Source organism: Oncorhynchus gorbuscha, linkage group LG15 (genome assembly GCF_021184085.1).
Source record: "Oncorhynchus gorbuscha isolate QuinsamMale2020 ecotype Even-year linkage group LG15, OgorEven_v1.0, whole genome shotgun sequence".
In the NCBI taxonomy this organism is placed as follows: Eukaryota; Metazoa; Chordata; class Actinopteri; order Salmoniformes; family Salmonidae; genus Oncorhynchus; species Oncorhynchus gorbuscha.
The window spans coordinates 60,659,711-60,683,207 of record NC_060187.1 but is presented as its reverse complement, the minus strand read 5'-3'; the positions used below and the strand labels follow the sequence as shown (position 1 = coordinate 60,683,207).

The 23,497-nt window shown below is 42.6% G+C and overlaps 1 protein-coding gene across 2 annotated transcripts in view; it reads left to right on the top strand.

The window, feature by feature from the left end:
• The window catches only part of LOC123997625 (igLON family member 5-like), a 172,908-nt gene that overhangs the window by 125,478 nt on the left and 23,933 nt on the right, over window positions 1–23,497 (top strand). For both annotated transcript variants that reach the window (XM_046302052.1, XM_046302050.1), the window contains exons 2-3: window positions 12,796–12,874; window positions 22,116–22,348. In XM_046302052.1, coding sequence (XP_046158008.1) covers window positions 12,796–12,874; window positions 22,116–22,348 — 312 coding nt within the window. The remainder of the gene's footprint in view (window positions 1–12,795; window positions 12,875–22,115; window positions 22,349–23,497) is intronic.

Here is a 23,497-nt window from a genome sequence, read left to right as displayed (position 1 = left end):
AGACAACTATGTGTCTACACAGCCCATATTTACATGATTATTTTATTTATATGTTTAATTGAACCTTTATTTAACAAGTCAGTTAAGAACAAATTCTTATTTACAATGATGGCCTACCCCGGCCAAACCCTCCCCTAACCCCGGACGACGCTGTGCCAATTGTGCGCCGCCCTACGGGGACACCCGATCACGGCCGGTTGTGACCCAGCCCGCGATAAAACCGGGGTCTTGTAGTGACACCTGTTAGACCGCTGTGCCACTCAGAATCCAAAAGATGTCTGGATGTATGATATTCTAGACATACTGCAATCCTACAGGTGGAGAGTTCCCCCCCCCTAACTTGTCAAGGGAAACAGGCTTTACAGCCAGACATCTTGTCAGTGAGAAGGACTATTTTAGGCCTTTACGTTGATGGCAGCACTTCACCCACCAATCTGTCAAATGATCTGCGCTAAGGGTTTATTGACAGTACTCCACTTGGTCTTGAAGGGGGCTGGTGCGTGGTGGGTGTGTGGTTGTCTGGGGGAGGGAAGTAACAGTTTAACTACCCTATCGATTTCAATGTGCTAAGGGGTTTAGGCTCCAGTCCAAGGAAAATGGGGTAAAATACCGCTCTGGAAGCGTCGTCCAAGGTGTCGACGCTTGGTTTTTCTCCAGAGGATTCAATGGTAAAGATCTGTGGCCGCCTATTGAAGTCGTACCACTCTGCAGATTGAGTGCTGTATGGCTGTGTGCACTCTGCACTGCTCTATTGACTGTTGTGTGGAGAAGGATTATAGAGAGGGAGGGAGGGAGGGATGGAGGTGGAGCGATGGAAGGGTGGGGGAGTGGATGAAGAAGTGTGGATGCAGCACATGGACAGTAGAAAAGAGGCAGATGTCGTACTCTTTTGGCTGAGGCCAGAATAACAGCATGTGTGTGATCTAATAGCACAATCAAGCTGACGGTTTTGATGGTGGGTCTTTTAGGATATTCTGGTAGTCGCTGTGACATATTGTTGATGAATTGCGTTTGGAAGACAACACTTTTGCCTGACCTTCCTAATCTGCAACCGAACTGACCACAAACATTAAGAGAAAAGGGCACTAATCATGAGCTTGAAACAATGTCTTCTTCACAGCTGATGATTCATACATGTTCATACATTAATTTATACATTACGGTAATTCATTCCTAGTCATGTATATCCATAATTGTCTTACTAAATGATTCAGCCTTCAGATGAAATAAACACCTTGGCGAAAACGTGATGCAGCACAAATTCAGAACAATCTATTCACTACAACTATACCTGACGTTTCTTAGATTTCCCTGTCAGCTAAAGTCCTGCCCAAATCCATTTCGACCGAGTCATTCGGGAGAGCGGGCTACCTGTATCCATCTTGTTCTGCCGTGTGAGAGGTGTCCAGGTGGTGCTCGTCTGCTGCCCATCACTCTTAGCTGCTGCTCTCGCCATGCTGGGCCTGACAGGTGGTGGAGGAGTGGTGGAAGCAGGTAGGAGGCTGGCGAGATTGGCTGTCAGGGGCGTGAGAGGTGGAGAGGAAAGTGGGGGGGGGGGGGGGGGGGGGGCTGGGTCTTTTAGGGGGAGCACAGAGCAGGTAGCTAGGAGCCTGGCTCTCAGGGGCATGAGAGTTGGAGAGGAAAGTGGGGGGGGCTGGGTCTTTTAGGGGAGCACAGAGCAGGTAGCTAGGAGCCTGGCTCTCAGGGGCGTGAGAGGTGGAGAGGAGAGTGGGGGGGCGGGCTGGGTCTTTTAGGGGGAGCACAGAGCAGGTAGCTAGGAGCCTGGCTGTCACGGGCGTGAGAGGTGGAGAGGAAAGTGGGGGGGCGGGCTGGGTCTTTTAGGGGGAGCACAGGGCAGGTAGCTAGGAGCCTGGCTGTCAGGGTCATGCTGGGTGGAGAGGAGAAAACCAGTCGCTGAGGTAAGAGCTGGGCCAGCCAGAGTTAATGGGATCAGACGGGGAAGAAAAGGGATCTATCTGGCGGTTAATGTTTAATCCTCTCCCACCCCAGGCTCCAACCATGTGATAATCCTTGGGCTACCTCTCTTCATCATCAAGGTGTCGGAGAGAGGTGCCTCTGTAAATATTTAATTGGCTGCAGCATGCCACTGTTAATTATGCGGGTGTGCCTTTCCTCCATCTCTGCTCTCCTCCCTCTTTCCTTTTCCGTCATCCTTACCTACCTTCCTTTGCTCAGTCGCCCTGTCTCAGATGGGAAACTGTCTCCCTGTGTTTCCACTCAATTTCCGTCTTCTCTATCTATTCTACCATTGTTGCTCTCTCTTGACATCTCCCTTTGTGGACAACCTCTCGCCGGAGTCGCCGCTCGCTCTCTTTATTCTTTTGGCATTCCATCTCTCTCGCTCTTTGCCTCGCTCCTTCTCCCTTTTCAATTTGTCCCTCCCTTTCAAACCGAGCTTCTGTTAAACTGATTATTGTTGTGTAATTCATTATTCATACCATTGCCTGTTATCCTCCTTGACGCCCCATGCTTTGAAAAGTTTTCTTTCTCCCAACGTTTTTCTTTGATCGTCAAGGGCAACGGGAAATAGATGTAGACTACACAGACTCTCTACAGGCTAATGCACTGACTGGCGCTTCAATCGGACGATGGTTCATAAGTTAGCTCCGGCAGCAAGTGCAATTACAAAGGGGTGCATGTAAAAGTCAACAGAATACAAATCATGTAATGAATGTCTCGTGGGGCCTGTGGAAAAAGGCCCTGGAGCGTTTTTCAGAGATGACACACAAAGCAGGAGGAGTGCGTAGGAAGAAAGCAAAGAGTGTCTTTGGATGGACATGGAGAACTATGGGCCAGGTTGAGTGTTTGGTGTTCAAGTGTTTGCTGTAGTCTAGTGCAAAAATAGTAGCTATTTTTATCTAGGGGGAATGAAACAGGGAGGAAAATAAAGGGATAAAGTATTCATAAATACTGCCCCATGGTTTAGCTTAGTTTGTGTATATTCCCCTCTGAATGTTGTATTGTCTAACAGGTGAAAACCTTTTTACTTGGGAAAGGGAATATTATATCTGGTCCTCAGGCTGTGTTTAGTCCTGATGAGGACCTATGCTGTGGGTTATGGATGTTTGGACAGAGAGATGGGTGTGTGTGTGTGTGTGTGTGTGTGTGTGTGTGTGTGTGTGTGTGTGTGTGTGTGTGTGTGTGTGTGTGTGTGTGTGTGTGTGTGTGTGTGTGTGTGTGTGTGTGTGTGTGTGTGTGTGTGTGTGTGTGTGTGTGTGTGTGTGTGTGTGTGTGTGTGTGTGTGTGTGTGTGTGTGTGTGTGTGTGTGCGAGCATGCGTGCGAGTATGTGTGTGCTTCTGTGTGTGCGCGCGCGTGTGTGTCTGTGTGATTGGGTGCGTGCGTCCATGTATGTGTGTGCGGTGCTGATCGAATGCCAAAACCCTGGGTCACATCAAGGACGAGAGTCAGCCGGGATCGTCCCTGTCTGGTGCTGGGCGAAATTCAATATGCAGACACACTGACACTCTCATGCACCATGGAGGAATCTTGCAATCCTGCACCTGACAGGGAGAAAAACTACTGCACTTAATCTTCCAACACAATGCCACAAGGTTGTTTGTCTGTTTACTCTCAGTTCATAGAGTACAGTTCTGTACGCTGGCTCTAGGCTTTTCCTCTCCCTTACCTCCACTTCTCTAGCTCCTCTCCCTATGTCTTCCTCCCTCACTCACTCACTATATATCTCTCGGTCTCTCTCTCTCTTTGTGGTCTGTATATTTGATCATTTAATTTAGAATATCATCAACACCACAGGTCTTTATGTTTGGAGGGTTCGTATTTTGTCCTGTAGTTTATTAAATGTAATTGGAGAATCCAGTGGGTTCTGGTAGTCTTCAATAGTTGATACTAAGATTTGAATTTGATCATGTATATGTTTTTTCTGTTTGTTCTTTGTTATAGGGCCTCTTAGGGCTGCAGCCCTGTACAGGGATCAACATCAGCGGAAATCAGCGGAAATTTCAGAGTGACAACTAATAGTACTCGATACAACTCAAACTTTCAGTAAAACACACATGCAGGGTACTCAATTAAAGCTACACTCGTTGTGAATCTAGCCAATGTGTCAGATTTTTTAAATGCTTTTTGGCGAAAGCATGAGAAGGTATTATCTGATAGCATGCAACCCCCGAAATACCCAAAGGGGACGTAAACAGAATAATTAGCGTAGCCGGCGCTACACAAAATGCAGAAATAAAATATAAAACATTCATTACCTTTGACGAGCTTCTTAGTTGGCACTCATATATGTCTCATAAACATCACAATTGGGTATTTTTTTTAATTAAATCCGTCCATGTATACCCAAAATGTCCATTTATGAAGCCCGTCTGATCAGGAAAAAACTGCTTTCAAAAACGCAACGTCATTTTTTTAAATTAAAAAAGTTGCCATTAAACTTTGACAAAACACTTCAAACTACTTTTGTAATCCAACTTTAGGTATTAGTAAACGTTAATAATCGATCAAATTGATCACGGGGTGATCTGTATTCGATAGCAGCAAGTCTTGAAATCATGGTCCATATTCTCCCTTTCATAACTTCCTCTAGTGTACCCGAAGACAGGAAGTGCCTATTCCTCATCTAACCAAGGATAAACTTCAGTACTGGCGACATCGTGTGGAAGCTGTAGGCATTGTAAACTGGACGCTATCTATTTTCCCTTGCCATAGACAATACAGAGACTGGCGGAGGGATATTTTTGTTTTGTTTTTTGTGAACAGTTTTCCTTGAGATTTTGCCTCCTACACACGTTCTGTTATAGTCACAGACATGATTTAACCAGTTTTAGAGACTTCAGAGTTTTTTCTATCCACACATACTAATCATATGCATATACTAAATTCCTGGCATGAGAAGCAGGGCGTTGACATTTAGCGCGATTTCTAACAAAAAGCTGAAAAGAAATTGCTTATAGGGCCAAAAAGATTGGAAAACTCTTCTTGTTGTTTGATTAGTGTTTTCCAATTTTTCCAGAAGTGTTAATAGTCTACGGATTCTTCAATTACATTGAGCTGATTTCTGACGTGCTGTTCCTTCTTTTTACTTAGATATTTCTGTATTGTTTTAGTTATTCGCCATACTGACGGCGTAGGCTCAGGTTTTCTGGGTCTCTGTGTTTTTGGTTGGATAGGTTTCTCAATTTCATTCTTAGGTTTTTGCATTCTTCATCAAATCAAATGTTTTCACTTGTTGTTAATTTTCTTAGGTTTTCTGATTGAAATGTTTCGATTTCTCTCTCCGTCTCTCTCCCTGTGTTGTTAATGCTGAAGGGTGGCGGGCATGTGCAGTCTATCAGGTGTTTTCACGCTCTGCCGTCATCTGTCCAACGTCTACCCCATCAACCCTTACACCCCCCTCTCGACTGTGTAGTATTCGAATTGACAAGACCCTGACTCTGCACATCCAACTGTCCAGTAGTGAGACACCACAGACACCCCTTTAGCTTCTCATCTTCGATGTGATACCCTTCACCCCCCTACCAAGGTCAAAGAGGCAGCCTTTATGCACATCGCACGCTCTAAGTGAGTGACAAGAGGAGACAGGGGTTGTGATGGTGTGTATACATGAGTGAGTGTGTTTGTGGTGTGTTGATCACTGACTCAGTTTCTGTGTGTTTCGGTGTGTACTTATACACATGGCTGTGGGTGAGTGTGACTGAGTAAGTCTGGGCTGTGTGTGTTGACCTGGTTAACACAGTGCGCAGTGATGGAGGGTAAAGGCAGGGTGATACAGGTTTTAGAATGAAGGTGCCAATTGAGCTGTAAAAATGGGAATTGAGTGGGGAATAGGGAATAGCAGGACTCTGGTGTGCAACCTTCACCATGTTGTTTTCAGGTTTCAGCTTATGCATACATCATTTGTGTGTGTGTGTGTGTCTACGTACACTACCGTTCAAAAATTTGGAGTCACTTAGAAATGTCCTTGTTTTTGAAAGAAAAGCACTTTTTTTGTCCATTAAAATAACAGTGAATTGATCAGAAATACAGTGTAGACATTGTTAATGTTGTAAATGACCATTGTAGCCGGAAACTGAATATCTACATAGGTGAACAGAGGTCGATTATCAGCAACCATCACTCCTGTGTTCCAATGGCACGTTGTGTTAGCTAATCCAAGTTTAGCATTCTAAAAGGCTAATTGATCATTAGAAAACAATTTTGCAATTATGTTAGTACAGCTGAAAATTGTTGGCCTGATTAAAGAAGCAATAAAACTGGCCTTCTTTAGACTAGTTGAGTATCTGGAGCATCAGCATTTGTGGGTTCGATTACAGGCTCAAAATGGCCAGAAACAAAGACCTTTCTTCTGAGAAACTCATCAGTCTATTCTTGTTCTGAGAAATGAAGGCTATTCTATGCGAGAAATTATCAAGAAACTGAAGATCTCGTACAACGCTGTGTACTACTCCCTTCACAGAACAGTGCAAAATGGCTCTAACAGAATAGAAAGAGGAGTGGGAGGCCCCGGTGCACAACTGAGCAAGAGGACAAGTACATTAGAGTGTCTAGTTTGAGAAACAGACGCCTCACAAGTCCACAACTGGTAGCATCATTAAATAGTACCCGCAAAACACAAGTCTCCACGTCAACAGTGAAGAGGCGACCTCCGGGATGCTGACGTTCTAGGCAGAGAGCCTCTGTCCAGTGTCTGTATTCTTTTGGCTCCAATTAAGCACTGTCCACAAGGTACAGCATGGCGTTGCAAAATAGAGTCATAGCCTTCCTTTTTCAAGATGAATTTTACCCTGTACAAATCTCCCACTTTTACCACCACCAAAGCACCCCCAGACCATCACATTGCCTTCACCATGCTTTACAGATGGCGTCAAGAACTCCTCCAGCATCTTTACATTTTTTCTGTGTCTCAGGAATGTTCTTCTTTGTGATCCGAACACCTCAATCTTAGATTCGTCTGTCCACATAACACCTTTTTTCCAATCTTCCTCTGTCCAGTGCCTATGTTATTTTGCCCATCTTAATCTTTTATTTTTATTGGCTAGTCCGAGATATGGCTTTTTCTTTGCAACTCTGCCTAGAAGGCCAGCATCCCGGAGTCGCCTCTTCACTGTTGACGTTGAGACTGGTGTTTTGCGGGTACAACAACTGATGACGCACAGAACAACTGAGGACGCACAGTAATATAGCCTACTGTGCAGTGTGGCAGGTGCACAGCGGATGGTATAGGTTACAGTATATCCAAGGTTGTTTCATAGAAATAACCTGAAAGAGCGGCTTAACTCAATTCTGCATCTGATTTTCTGCTGGTCATTAAGAAAAACAAGAGTTCTGATGATCTCACTTACACAAATCTCACAAAACGATGTTTTGGAATAAACTGACTTTATGACCAAAATTATTCTACTCACACTTTGTTGTGTTTCTCAATGATATCGATGCCACATATGCAGTTTTCAACCAAATACATTTAGCGTTCAGTTGCCCTTTAACAAACACATTTCCTAGGCCTTGGTTATACAGTACATTGGACACAATGACTAATGTCTCCCCTCCCCCATGCAGTGAGAGGGACAGTCACAGTGAGTGGTAGTGATGCTGATACAGCCAGTGTGTTCTTCCTTCCTGGGTTTCTTGGCCAGCCTAGATAGCACAGCAGCAAGCAGCACGCTAATGTGATTATGGCTTTTAGCGGAGGATTTTCATGGACATTCTCCATCCCTCTCCATCCTTCAAGGCGCCATTAGTTCTCACTGTGGGATGGCCTGTTCTTGCTGGTGACTGACACACTTAAAGCAAATGCGCACATACTGGACACACACACACACACACACACACACACACACACACACACACACACACACACACACACACACACACACACACACACACACACACACACACACACACACACACACACACACACACACACACACACACACACACACACACACACACTCTGTACAGGTACACACAAACAATAACTGTCTCGAAAGGACCATGATGAATTGTGGATCTTCAGACACACAGACACACACTCATATTCAACGTATTAGTATTACTCTGCTTAGACTTTGTACTAATTTCAGTACTTTGGAAAAATACATCTCTCAATTTCCCATTGCCATTGACCATCATTTCAACGCATAATTAGATTCACCTTTTTTAGCTATTTGTTTATGAGACCGTGACGCGAATCAGAATGCCTGCCCCTTTTTCATTACGCTGTGCAATCAAGCCATGATTCCACCAAGAGCCCGTGTTGAAATGAAAAGCGTGAGCAATTGGCCATCAGATGCTGCACTGCTTACAACTGTCACGTTTCCGACCCCTCTCTGCCTGGAATTACACTTGCCAAGCTTAGCGCGTATTGTCTTAGCGCACCTCTTTGCATTAATCAGACAAACCTCCGGGTGCTTCTAAATTCCTGACTGCACAGCGTTTCCTTCGCATAAGTCGCTGTTTATTAAACCTTAGAGGCAAGACGGCAGCAGCATAGAGATATTATGGACACGGTAGGAAAGAGATAGGAGAGATTGGTTGAAGATCGAGCAAGGACTCTAGCAAGGACTTTAGCAAGGACTTGTCCAGAAGGGATACAGGTTTTGTCAAAATTGACTTTTCGTAGCAGGTTTAGGAGAACTTATGCAGCAGGTATGGAGAATTAACGTTGCAGGTTAGGAGAATTAGGTTAAGGTTAAGAATAGGGTTAGGGTTAGCTAAAATGTAAAACCCAAAACACTTTTGAGGTCAAATTTAGACATGACCCTCAGACAGTGAGGGTGTCCTAATATGGGCACCGTAAGGGTGGACTTGATGTGCATGCTGGAATTTGGCGGAGTTTGGAGGAACAGAGCTGGTGTCATGCTGAGTTTCTTTCTCTCTTTCGGAGGACCTGAGCCCTAGGACCATGCATCAGGACTACCTGGCCTGATAACTCCTTTCTGTCCCCAGTCCACCTGGCCGTGCTGCTGCTCCAGCTTCAACTGTTCTGCCTAAGGCTATGGAACCCTGACCTGTTCACCGGACGTGCTACCTGCCCCAGACCTGCTGTTTTCAACTCTCTAGAGACAGCACGAGTGGTAGAGATACTCTGAATGATTGGCTATGAAAAGCCACCCTCGACAACCACTGTGATTATTATTATTTGACCCTGCTGGTCATCTATGAACATTTGAACATCTTGGCCATGTTCTGTTATAATCTCCACCCGGCACAGCCAGAAGAGGACTGGCCACCCATCATAGTCTGGTTCCTCTCTAGGTTTCTTCCTAGGTTCTGGCCTTTCTAGGGAGTTTTTCCTAGCCACCGTGCTTCTACACCTTCATTGCTTGCTGTTTGGGGTTTTAGGCTGGGTTTCTGTACAGCACTTTGTGACATCAGCTGATGTAAGAAGGGCTTTATAAATACAGTTGATTTGATTAGAGTGTAGACCTGCCTCAGTATGTCACTGCTAAGATAGCACTGTATGGCTGTTGTTATCTTTGTTTGCAGAGTCAGTTGATGCAAATTTACAAAATATAATTCAAGGAAGGGAAGCTTCAAGACTACTGTAGCCGAGTCATTTTGAAAATACAAGCGCTGTAGGGCTGGGTGTTATATAGAATTCATTTAATTAATTTGAATTTATGTTTTAAGACGGTATTCCAAATGTCTGTATCACAAGAATCTAATTATTTATAATTTTTCTATGAGCATTTATGTCTACATGTTGTCGCACACACACACACACACACACACACACACACACACACACACACACAAAGCCCAGCAAATATGCTAACGAGCGCATATGAAAAAAGAAACAAATTGCAAAGACAGGCAGTCCAGCTCATAAAGTTATATATATATATATACATATAGGTAGGAGCTATCGAATGTCATTTTTGGTGAGTTTGGACATTTACAAGTGATTGTGATCGAGAGATATTGTGTAAATGAACAGTACTGACTCTGGAGCAGTATACACACGGTCTGGAGTCGCTAGGGCAACCTGCCTGCCTGCTCTGCTCGAGAAGTAGAGAAAATGCAAGGACATTTTAAAATAGCAGTGGCAGTTGTACAGATAACTCATCCAAAGGGCTTTGACTTCTTGAATACAGCAGAAAGCCAACACAATATGATTCACCATCACGTTATTAATTCAGCTACTTAGATAACTAGCAAGTTAAACTTAGGGATCGTGTTAATACAGAATTATTTGTTTTTTATACAGCAAAAAAATATAAAATGCATAAGAAATATCTTGCTTCCACCACCATAAACGCAGATCTAAAATGCTTTTTATTGTAATTTCTGCTCGGAATCAGACTCATTTTGTGCCTCAGTTGCACTTCCAAAATTGGATGAGAATTCACAAACGGGCATTCTATCAGCAGACAGTGTTCTGACTGATGTTTAGCTACTTTTCTCTGGTACTTTTCTAGGTGTAGCTAGTCTACTTTTCTCCAGTAAAATTAACTTTAAGAAGAACATTAGGAAATGTAGCTGGCTACATTCTTTATATGATAAACAGACATATGATTACCATGCATCGTTTTTGCAAAACATACATGTGTTTTTCCTTGTAAGCTCATTTAGCCTACTTGTGTGGCTGCCAGCCGAATAGCGTTGCACTTCTGTTGTCATGAAATGAAAATGAAAATTTTCTGACAAAGGTGTTGCACTAATATATTTTCTCTGAAGGAAAACTGTAGTTGCAAGTCCCTGATCACTCTTTATGTTCATTGAGAAGCAAAAATAACACAGTTGACTTTCAATATAAAACGTGACCTCTGTCAACACACAGCTGGACTCACCTGCTCCCACTTTCTCCAGTTGTGCAAGTTACAAACAAACATGTGATTGTCTCATCTGTTCTGGAGAACTATGGTACGCTTCATAATGTAAAATAATGTGACAGGTGTAATGATGAACACAGTCTGCTTTCATTTCTAACATATTGCACAAGTTGACTGCAGGTATTTACTTTTAAAAAGTAGACACAAATATTCAAATGTATAGAGAAACATCAAAGAAGTATTTTCAACGTTGTTGGCGGTATTGAAAAACCATCCTGTGACTATTTCCAAATAAATACCTGTGTATACGGTATACACGGTATACCGCCCAAGGCTAATTCCTGCACCTGCAGGAACACCTCTTTATACTTCTATTGGTACATTGTTTTGCTAGAACTGGATAGGTAGCTAGCTAGCTAACGATAGCTAGGACACAGCTAGACAGTGTCCTTCGCTCCCACCTGTCAGGCACTGATTTCCCACAGCTCTGTTAAAGACAGCAAGGGCAGGTCTTCGGGCAAGTGGGAGCAAAGGACACTGTGTGCTAGCTATGTAGCTAGGAGGACTCCAGAACACGACGGGTGGGAAGTGGGGGCGAAGGACACTGTGTGCTAGCTATGTAGCTAGGAGGACTCCAGAACACGACGGGCGGGATGTGGGGGCGACACTGGTAGCTAGCTAGGACATCGGTAGACGCCTCTTGACCCACATTTGAATCGCATAGACTATCAGGGGAAATCCAGAACATCAAGTGTCACACAAGCATGAAGATGGCATGCTCGATTGCAGGAACCCATGGGAATGCCCCGAATTGCTGGCTGCAATCACACACTATTGTTTCAACTCTGTATTTGCAGAGTGGTCTAACATAATCGATCATATGGACACCGGAACACATTGACACATTATTTTACTGTAGTAGAGGAGAAATGAACCTTTCCATTGATGCCCTTTTTAGGTCTCAACTCCTCAAATTGCGTGCAGAGCGAACACTTCTAAAACGGGAGTATCAATGAACATTGATTCTGGAAAAGAAATGCTCAGTCTGTCACACGTGGCATTGCGGTACCATGTACCACTAGTAACATTTTAGCCAAAGACTGTTATACTAGCTCAATAGTCTGTGTTTTATAACTGTGCAAAAAGCATCCAACACTATTACATAAGGAATTGGAAACTCGTTCCCATTCTCAGAAATAAGTTAGGCCACTTGATTTCAACATCTGAACAAGGTAGACAGGCTAGCATGCTAATTCAAACAGTTGGAGAGGGACAGAACGATGTGTTCATAACCAGTCAACTGTTCTACCTTGGTTTCTAGCTAAAGTTGGCTAGTTAGTTAGTTGGCTAAAGATTAGCTGGCTACTCACTAGCACGTGGGCTCGTGCTTGAGATATTGTTTATGAGACCTGTGTTAATTTTCTATAAAGTTAGTCATTATTAGTGAATGTGTATTATGCATGGATCTGGTTAAATTTGTAACAAAAAAGGGCATTTTCAAAGACAGACGATGCCCCACATATCATATCAACCCCAGTTTTTCATTTAGTTTAATTTCTGTGGTAGTGTGTGTTTGCGTGCGCTTGTGTGACTGTCTTGGTGAGTGTGCGTGTGTCTATTTGTAGGCAGGGTGAGTCTCACTGTACGCATCCCTCCGGTTGCCGTTGGTGTCCCTTCATTTCACGCTCCGACGCCCCTTCGTGAATCCTCCTCTTCCCCCGGCTCATTATCAACGATGGTTCAATGAGACACACACACATGGTGGTGGGGGGGGGTGAACCAAATCATTATTCAAATAATACAGGGGGTCAGTGCATAAGCGACAACGCCTTTGTTTGAATATTTCTGACTTTCCCATCACTAATAACTAAGTCAACCGCCAAACACATCCAGCCTGACCTGGATCAATGAGGTACTCAGCACCACGGCGGCTGAGATGCCAACCAGGGGATTTGGGTATTGAGAATCCGAATGGACCGTCTGTTGTTGTTATAACAGCATTATGCTCACCCTCTCTTCTCTCATTTTCCTTGGCAGGGCCAAGTGTGCACGGAGCTGAATTCGGCCACCTGCCCGACAACATTACAGTGCTGGAAGGAGAGAGCATCATTCTGAGGTAACTCTTTGATCCTACACCTGCACCTACTAATTACATGTTCAAATTGTTGTTTTTTTCCTCCTCTCATCATGTTGAATTAATTGCCAATTCACTGTCATAAAACCTCATGAGCTTTACCCCAACTAGGTTGAAAAATGTTCCTCAGAATATTTTGTCAATATCCTGGACTCTGAGGCCTTCATAAAAGCCTACTGTCAATCAACATTTTAACTATTTAACCCGCTGTCAGGTGTCATTCCAAATCTGGTCACCCTCACTGTCATCTCATATTGCCTAGCCCCAGAACCATAGACCACTGTCAGGCTCCTGTAGTTGATATATGATGCCCTTTCATACTTACAGGCTCATCTATTCATTGCATGGGCGATTAAAGGTAATATCACTGGCCTATTCACTGGAGGCCATGTGATCTACCTCACAGAGATTTTTTTTTTTACCCTGGCCACATCAATTAAACATAAGCACTCAGGCTTATCCTCTCCTGGCCTGGTCCCCAGCTGAAGCTTGTAAGGACATCTAGTGATGAAGGACAGTACTGTAGTCATACTGTCACAAAAACATTTATAGTTCAGCAACTAGGAAAATTACATTCCAAACTCTAAATAATATTTGTATTCATATATACATATAGACTGAGTGTACAGTGAAAAGGTGAAAGCTATGATCCCTTATTGATGTCACTTGTTAAATCTGCTTCAATCAGTGTAGATGAAGGGGAGGAGACAGGTTAAAAAGAAGGATTTTTAAGCCTTGAGACAACTGAGACATGGATTGTGTATGTGTGCCATTCAGAGAGTGAATGGGTAACACAGAATATTTAAATGCCTTTGGGTTTATTGTAGTAGGTGCCAGGCGCACTGGTTTGAGTGTGTCAAGAACTGCAACGCTGCTGGGTTTTTCACACTAAACAATTTCCCATGTGTATCAAGAATGGTATCACCCAAAGGACAACTGCGGGAAGCATTGGACTCAACATGGGCCAGCATCCCTGTGGAACTCTTTCAACACCTTGTAGAATCCATCCCCCGACAAATTGAGGCTGTTCTGAGGGCAAAAGGGTGTGCAACTCAATATTAGGAAGGTGTTCCTATTGCTTTGTACACTCAGTGTATATAACCAGGGTAGTTACATTGAGGTAAAATCTGGTTTTCAAGAAAGTCTTGTATATTAAAGAAAATAAAGTAGACAAAGGAGTGGGCGAGTTTGCTTTGCATTACCCGGTGCCTGGGGTACATGTAGGTGGAGATTTCACTTGGAATTAACTTGCCCAGTCTAACCTGCTTGAGGTTATACCAGACAGTTCTGAAAAACTATTACTAATCTACTCTAGACCTTTTCAAATGTTTAAACAATAACATGTTCTGTTTGCACGCACAACCAAGAGATTAACCACACACTGGTTGAATCAACGTTGTTTCCACATCATTTAAATGAAATTACCCGTCTGCCCAGCGCCATTATTGACTAGCTAGCTAGTTAATTGACTACAGTAGCTAGCATAAAATTAAAAGTTTAACCAAAAACCAGAACAAATTAGTTGTATAAACACATTGACTTCTTGCTACCAGATCAACAAAACAAAATCATCAAGCAACATTTATTTCCCGTTTATTATCCATTTACTCTGGTGGTGTTAGCTACATTTCACTAGCACAGCAAATAACCACAGAGCTAGCACGATGTGAAGGTAGAGAAAGATCCACTTACCTTGTTAGCCTCTCTGGGATAGGGGGGACGCAAATGTCCCACCTGGGCAATTGCCAGGGAAAATGCAGAGCGCCAAATTCAAATAAAATGCTAGAAAATTCAAACTTTCATTAAATCACACATGTAATATACCAAATTAAAGCTACACTCGTTGTGAATCCAGCCAACATGTCAAAAAGGCTTTTCGGCGAAAGCATAAGAAGCTATTATCTGATGATAGCACAACAGTAAACAAAGAGAAAAATAATATTTCAACCCTACAGGCGCTACACAAAACGCAGAAATAAAATATAAATCATGCCTTACCATTGACAAGCTTCTTTTGTTGGCACTCCAATATGTCCCATAAATATCACAAATGGTCCTTTTGTTGAATTAATTCCGTCCATATATATCCAAAATGTCCATTTATTTGGCGTGTTTGATCCAGAAACAAAACAGCTTCCAATTTGCGCAACGTCACTACAAAATATCTCAAAACTTACCTGTAAACTTTACCAAACATTTCAAACTACTTTTGTAATACAACTTTAGGTATTTTTAAACGATAATAATCGATCAAATTGAAGAAGGGTCTATCTGTTTTCAATACAGGACAACAACATACTAACGCTACTTTTTTAGTCTTGCCCAACTCTCAACAGTGTTACACTATTTCAAGATGGCCGTACTTCTTCATTTCACAAAGGAATAACCTCAACCATTTTCCAAAGACTGGTGGCATCCAGTGGAAGTGGTAGGAACTGCAAAAACAAGTGCCGAAAAAATCGGAATTGTTAGTCCTCGGGGTTTTGCCTGCTACATAAGTTCTGTTATACTCACAGACATGATTCAAACAGTTTTAGAAACTTCAGAGTGTTTTCTATCCAAATCTACTAATAATATGCATATCTTATACAGAGCTAGCTGGATGTGAAGGTAGAGAAAGATCCACTTACCTTGTTAGCCAGCTGGATAAATACATATCTCTCACAACAGCCAACAATATAACTAAACTAAATGTAGCTAGCCTAGAGGTCCAATGTTTGACGGCCACATTGTTTACATCAAAAGTTAGGTAGCAGCAGTAATTACCACTTTCAGCCCCTCTCACCCCTCACCAATCTGTCTCTTCTAGCTCTTCATATGCTTCCTCCAAACACAACTATATTTTACCCAGGTGTATTTCCCACGTAGTTTCAATTAAGAAACATACTGGATTTTTTAAATGAACCTTGTGCTTGGTATGTATTATCAACCTCACAATACGAGACCTAGCTAGTGGTTTGTTTACAAAACTATAATACAAACGCATATAATTACAACAGGATGATCAAAATGTAATTTTGAAATTAATTCAAATGAACTATTCCTTTCTGCACTCCCTCATGATAGTGATATTTGCGACCTGACCAAAATCCCATAGAAATTTGAGTTATAGATCTGTCATTCGCTTTGAAAGCAAGTCTAAGAAGCGGTATATCTGGTCTATGTGCTCTATTTCTATGCTTGCTTAGTCGTTTTTGCATCTTTTGCTTTTGGTTTTGTACACTAATTTCAAAAAGCTGAAAATAAAATATTTTTGGTTATTTAAAATATATTTCATAGCGGTTTAGATGGTATAATGAATCTCTATACTGCTTGTTTTGTCACATAAACTGAAATTAGGTAAACTATTAGAATCTTGGCAACCAGAAAACGGCGGAGTAATTTCTGCATATTGCAACTTTAAGGCCTCCTTTCATTACAAGGGTAGGGCTTGCACTAATCCATTTCATGAAACATGTACAGTAGCTGTAAAAGTCAAATCTGGTATCCATCAACATGGCTAGCCTCATTAATTGTCTAATGAAAAAGACGGTAACACTTCATCTTAAGGGGTCCCTATTAAAGTGTAATTACATATGTAATTACACGGTAACAAGTATTCTAAACAATTGTAATAATTTATAGTTACACTGTATTTTAACATGTAACTGCTGGTAATTGCAGTCTGTAATTACAGGGGTATAACAACAAATGTTTTATTTTTATTGTTTATTTTATTTTACTTCACCTTTATTTAACCAGGTAGGCAAGTTGAGAACAAGTTCTCATTTACAATTGCGACCTGGCCAAGATAAAGCAACGCAGTTTGACACATACAACAACACAGAGTTAAACATGGAGTAAAACAAACATAGAGTCAATAATACAGTTTAAAAATAAGTCTATATATGATGTGAGCAAATGAGGTGAGATAAGGGGAGGTAAAGGCAAAAACAAAGGCCATGGTGGCAAAGTAAATAGAATATAGAAAACACTGGAATGGTAGATTTGCAGTGGGAGAATGTGCAAAGTAGAAATAAAAATAATAGGGTGCAAAGGAGCAAAATAAATAAATAAATACAGTAGTGGGAGTCTGATGCCCAGTCCCATTAGCAAAACAGATTAAAAAAACGATTCACATAAAAAAAGATCAAGCTAGTGTCACACCTTGGTCATTGTATCTTCTGTTTTTGCTATATGTTTGGGTAGGCCAGGGTGTGACATGGGTTTATATGTTGTGTTTCGTATTGGGGTTTGTATTAATTGGGAGTGTGTATTATTAGGGGTGTGTCTAGTTAGGCTTGGCTGCCTGAGGCGATTCCTAATTGGAGTCAGCTGATTCTCGTTGTCTTGGATTGGGAACCGTATTTAGGTAGCCTGAGTGCGCGTTGTATTTCGTGGGTGATTGTACCTGTCTCTGTGTTAGTCACCAGATAGGCTGTAATTAGTTCACGTTCCGTTTGTTGTTTTCTTCTTCAGTTATTTCATGTACCGCATTATCTTCATTAAAAGTCATGAGTAACCTACACGCTGCATTTCGGTCTGACTCTCTTCAAACAACAGACGAACTTCGTTACAGCTAGTAGATCAAGCTAACGTTTGAGTCAGTGTTGTAGTACTCAAAACGGTCTCGAGACCTCATTTTGAGTGTCTCGGTCTTGTCTCATTGTCGGATACATTTGTACTCTGTCTTGACTCGGTCTCGGACAGTGAGTTCTCTTAATTTCTTCCTGAAACCAGCCTGAGACCAGCGGAGTGAAAAACTCATAATTATCGGCTTTCATTCAGTAAGCGTACAAAACCGCATTTCCAGGCCAAATATATTCACTCCTTTTTTAGAACATTTTTTAGAACATTAATACCTGAACAGTCTATATAGTGCATAGTCACATTTTGTTACGTTACAGCCTTAATCTTGTTTTTTCTCATCAATTTAGACACAATACCTCATAATGACGAAGCAAAAACAGGTTTTTAGACATTTTAGCAAATGTATTTTTAAAAAGTATTCAGACCCTTTACTCAGTATTGTGTAAAGGCACCTTTGGCAGTGATTACAGCCTTGAGTCTTATGGGTATGAAGCTACAAGCTTGGCACACATGCATTTGGGGAATTTCTCTCATTCTTTGCAGATCCTCTCAAGCTCTGTCAGGTTGGATGGGGAGCGTTGCTGCACAGCTATTTTCAGGTCTCTCTAGAGATGTTCAATCGGGTTCAAGAGAAGCTTGTTTCTCATGGTCTGAGAGTCTTTTAAGTGCCTTTTGGCAAACTCCAAGCAGGCTGTCATGTGCCTTTTACTGAGGAGTAGCTTCCATCTGGCCACTCTACCATAAAGATCTATTTGGTAGAGTGCTGCAGCGATGGTCACCTCCCTGACCAAGGCCCTTCTCCCCTGATTGCTCAGTTTGGTTGGGCGGCCAGCTGTAGGAAGAGTCTTGGTAGTTCCAAACTTCTTCCATTTAAGAATGATGGAGGCCGCTGTGTTCTTGGGGACATTCAATGGTGCAGACATTTTTTGGCACCCTTCTCCAGATTTGTGCCTCGACACAATCCTGTCTCAGAGCTCAATGAGCAATTCGTTCGACCTCATGGCTTGGTTTTTGCTTTGACATGCACTGTCAACTGTGAGATCTTAAATAGACAGGTGGGTGCCTGTCACGCTCGTCGAAATGATTGGACCAAGGCACAGCGTGCGTAGAGTTCCACATATTTTAATAAATCCAAACTCACCGAACAAAACAATAACGCACAAATGAAACGTGGAGCTACTGGTTTGCACTATCTGTAGACAAGATCCCACCAAGCACAATGAGGAAACAGCTGTCTCTGATTGGGAACCATAACAGGCCAACATAAACCATTAATCACCTAGATGACCCGCCCTCGTCACTATCACAACCCCAACCAACATAGAGAATAAACAGCTCTCTATGGTCAGGGCTTGACAGTGCCTTTCCAAATCATGTACAATCAATTAAATGTACCGCAGGTGGACTCCAATCAAGTCTTAGAAACATATCAAGGATGATCAAGGGAAACAGGTTGCACCTGAGCTCCATTTCTAGTCTCATAACAAAGGGTATTTCTGTTTTATATTTTTAATACATTTGCAAAACTTCCTAAAACCTGTTTTCACTTTGTCATTATGGGATATTGTATTTAGATCGATGAGGATTTTTTTTAAAAATTTTAATCCATTTGAGAATAAGGTTGTAACGTAACAAAATGTGAAAAAGGGAAGGGGCCTGAATACTTTCCGAATGCACTGTATTATCAACATGTTTGCACAGTGGCGAACCTATTGGACCTAGGCCTTCAGTGTGTGACAGGGTAATGATGCTGAAAAGGCAGCAGCAGCAATACCAGTGGACTCATGGAGGAGAGTACACTTTTTAGTAAAACACAGAGGGCCAGTGGTGTAATGGAGGTTATATGCAAGTATATGCAAGTTATTTGGATTTTTACTAATTATCTTTGAAAGACAGGGTCCTGTTTATTTATTTGCTGAGTTTACATGTAGGTAGAGTTATTAAAGTGTTTAAATAATAACAGAAACTAGCAGCTGTGTAAAAGAGGCGGTGGGGGGTGGGCAATGCAAATAGTCTGGGTAACCATTTGATTAGATGTTCAGGAGTCTTATGGCTTGGGCTAGAAGCTGATTAGAAGCCTCTTGGACCTAGACTTGGCGCTCCGGTACCTCCTTGCCGTACGGTAGCAGAGAGAACAGGGTGGCTGGAGTCTTTGACAATTTTTAGGGCCTTCCTCTGACACTGCCTGGTATAGAGGTCCTGGATGGCAGGAAGCTTGGCCCCAGTGATGTACTGGGCCGTACGCATTACCCTCTGTAAGTGCCTTGCGGTCGGAGGCCAAGCAGTTGCCATACCAGGCAGTGATGAAATCAGTCATGATGCTCTCGATGGTGCAGCTGTAGAACCTTTTGAGGATCTGAGGACCCATGCCAAATCTTTTCAGTCTCCTGAGGGGGAATAGGTTTTGTCGTGCCCTCTTCACGACTGTCTTGTTGTCCCCGGTTGTAATTTTGACCTTGAGAAAACAACTACTAAGTTAGCTAGCCGTTTCCAGCGGCAACGGAACAGCTGTTGTTTTCAAACGCTTCGGACGTTCTTTGGGGTTCCAGGGTTCACTTCTGCTCCTCCTCAAAAAGATATGTTATCTTTGTTCATACATAAGCACATACAGACTCACCTCAATAAACAGTATGTACACTACCTTTCAAAAGTTTGGGGTCACTTAGAAATGTCCTTGTTTTTGAAAGGAAAAGCATATTTTTTGTCCATTCAAATAATGTAAAATTCATCAGAAATACAGTGTAGACATTGTTAATGTTATAAATGACTATTGTAGCTGGAAACGGCAGATTTGTTATGGAATATCTATATAGGCGTACAGAGGCCCATTATCAGCAACCATCACCGTCTTCCAATGACACGTTGTGTTAGCTAATCCAAGTTTATCATTTTAAAGGCTAATTGATGATTAGAAAACCTTTTTGAAATTATGTTAGCACAGCTGAAAACTGTTGTCCTGATTAAAGAATCAATAAAACTTGCCTTCTTTAGACTAGTATCTGGAGCATCAGTATTTGTGGGTTCGATTACAGGCTCAAAATGGACAGAAACAAAGACTTTTCTTCTGAAACTCGTCAGTCTATTCTTGTTCTGAGAAATGAATGCTATTCCATGCGAGAAATTGCCAAGAAACTGAAGATCTTGTACAACGCTGTGTACTACTCCCTTCACGGAACAGCGCAAATTGGCTCTAACCAGAATAGAAAGAGGAGTTGGAGGCCCCGGTGCGCAACTGAGCAAGAGGACAAGTACATTAGAGTGTCTAGTTTGAGAAACAGGCACCTCACAAGTCCTCAACTGTCAGCTTCATTAAATAGTACCCTCAAAACACCAGTCTCAAAGTCAAGAGTGAAGAGACGACTCCGGGATGCTGACGTTCTAGGCAGAGTTGCAAAGAAAAAGCCATATCTCAGACTGGCCAATAAAAATAAAAGATTAAGATGGGCTAAATAACATAAGCACTGGACAGAAGAAGATTGGAAAAAGGTGTTATGTGGACAGTCAAATCTAAGAATGAGGTGTTCGGATCACAAAGAAGAACATTCCTGAGACACAGAAAAAATGAAAAGATTCTGGAGGAGTGCTTGACGCCATCTGTCAAGCATGGTGTAGGCAATGTGATGGTCTGGGTGTGCTTTGGTGGTGGTAAAAGTGGGAGATTTGTACAGGGTAAAATTCATCTTGAAGACTATGACTCTATTTTGCAACGCCATGCCGTACCTTGTGGACAGCGCTTAACTGGAGCCAATTTCCTCCGACAACAGGATAATGACCCAAAGCACAGCTCCAAACTATGCAATAACTATTTAGGGAAGAAGCAGTCAGCTGGTATTCTGTCTATAATGGAGTGGCCAGCACAGTCACCGGATCTCAACCCTATTGAGCTGTTGTGGGAGCAGCTTAACCGTGTGGTAGGTAAGAAGTGCCCATCAAGCCAATCTCTGTAAATATTGTACTTTTGTACTTTCAAAAAACAAAATTGTGGCATTTTTTTATTATTATTTTGGGGTTTGACTGCTGTGAGGGTTGATCACTTACATCTTGTTGTCTTGACTCTCAGAGTTGCAGAATTGCCATGAAAAGTCATGTTTTTGTCTTACAGTTAGCAAGCTAACAGGCTGTTTGAATTCAAATAATACAGCCCCGGCTTTATTGTTTCATCTGCCGGGAAGAATTACAACAAGTACTGGATGCTGTGTCCAGCGATGGCAGAAGAGGCTCAGGGACCGTTCTTAACCACTGCCAAGATGTGGTGGCTTTTCGGGCACTTTTCAGCAGCCGCGGCGTCACCCAGGAAATGGAGGACCAGTACTTACAGAAGAGTGGGTCATATGGAGGAAAGGCAGATGTGGTGCACCGATAAAGCGCCTGTTTGTCAGACTTTCTTTGTTTCTGTCTGGCTATTCGATTGATGCCCCCCCCCTGAAGCTACACTGCCTTTCCAATCCAAACGGCCTCATCTCCCAGCCTTTCATCCCATGCCGAATAGAGACATTCAATATCCATCTCTACCATCTAAATTGTAACGTGTTGTTTCTTTGTTTGGCTTTCAGATTATTTTCTGTAATGAAAAGCACTATTCAAGTTAAACGATTATTAACTCATGATTTGGGTCCTGTCTTATCCCCTGTTTTCTCCCCCTCTTATCTCGAAGGTGTAAAATCGACGAGGAGGTGACCCACAAGGCGTGGTTGAACCGCTCAAACATCCTGTTTGCGGGGACAGACAAGTGGTCGCTGGACAGACGGGTGTCGCTGGTCAACAGTAACACCAGTGACTTCTCCATCCAGATAGAGAGGGTGGAGGTGGCTGACGAGGGGCTGTACACCTGCAGCTTCCAGGCCAGCAACAAGCCCCGCATAGCCCACGTCTTCCTCATCGTCCAAGGTGAGTCCCTGGTGGGGGGGGGGGGTGGATGGGGTAGGATTAAACATTGTTTTAAATCTCAAGCCCAGATCATCCCAAAGTGTCTGACGTTGGTTGCGTAGACCGGTTAATTCGTCAAAAGATATTTAAAACATGCTAATTTGGGGGATATGGACTTGGTATTTGGACAAGGAAAGCTAGTGAGTTATGATTTGGTGACAGCAGCCAGGGAAAAACAAAGAAAAGCATCTCTTTATCCATCTCTTTGCCCAAAGTTTGTTTACAGGGTAAGTAAACACATATTTAGGTGTATTAGCCCTTTAATTGCTATATTTTAATGTGTTTACAGCACATACTAGACCTGGTTCTGTAATGGGCATGTACCACTTTATTTACGGGATTATTTATTCACCTCCAGGTTTTAGTCCAGCAATTGTAAACACAGCTTTACTTTTACTTTACAAAAAAAATGTAAAGTGACCCAAGGCCTTTGTTAGTGTTGTGCAGTGGATGGATCCTTGGCCTGAGTAAAGAAAGCAGCCAACTGAGTCCTTAGCAACTGTGCCTCGAGCCAATACATTAGCACTGATGCAAGTTTACCTCAGAACTGAGAGGGGTGGGTAGATCCTGGGGTAAGTTGGTAAGACCATATGGGCGTACAGGGGGCTGTCCAACTGCCTGACTGAATAATTGACAATGCAGGACCAGATCTGGGCCTATCGTCAAGGCAACGGTGGAGTGAGTGAGAGTTTGACTGATCCTGAATGACGTGATTTATTGGCGCCCGGCTGCTCGGCTGATGGATTGCAGACCTTTTCTCCCTGTATGTGTCAATTGTTATGTATATTGTACCTTGTGTACTAGCATATCGCAATAATACAAGACTGGTGGAATAAAAAAGAAAAATATTAGGGTATATATCAACTGGCCAACAGACATACACACACATACCATGCTGCTGCAGAGATGGAGAGAGAGAGAGAGCAAGCTGGGAAAGTTTCAGCAGTCTTGTGTGTGTGTGTGTGTGTGTGCGTGTGCGTGTGCGTGTGCGTGTGCGTGTGCGTGTGCGTGTGTGTGTGTGTGTGTGTGTGTGTGTGTGTGTGTGTGTGTGTGTGTGTGTGTGTGTGTGTGTGTGTGTGTGTGTGTGTGCATGCATATAGGCAGGGTACA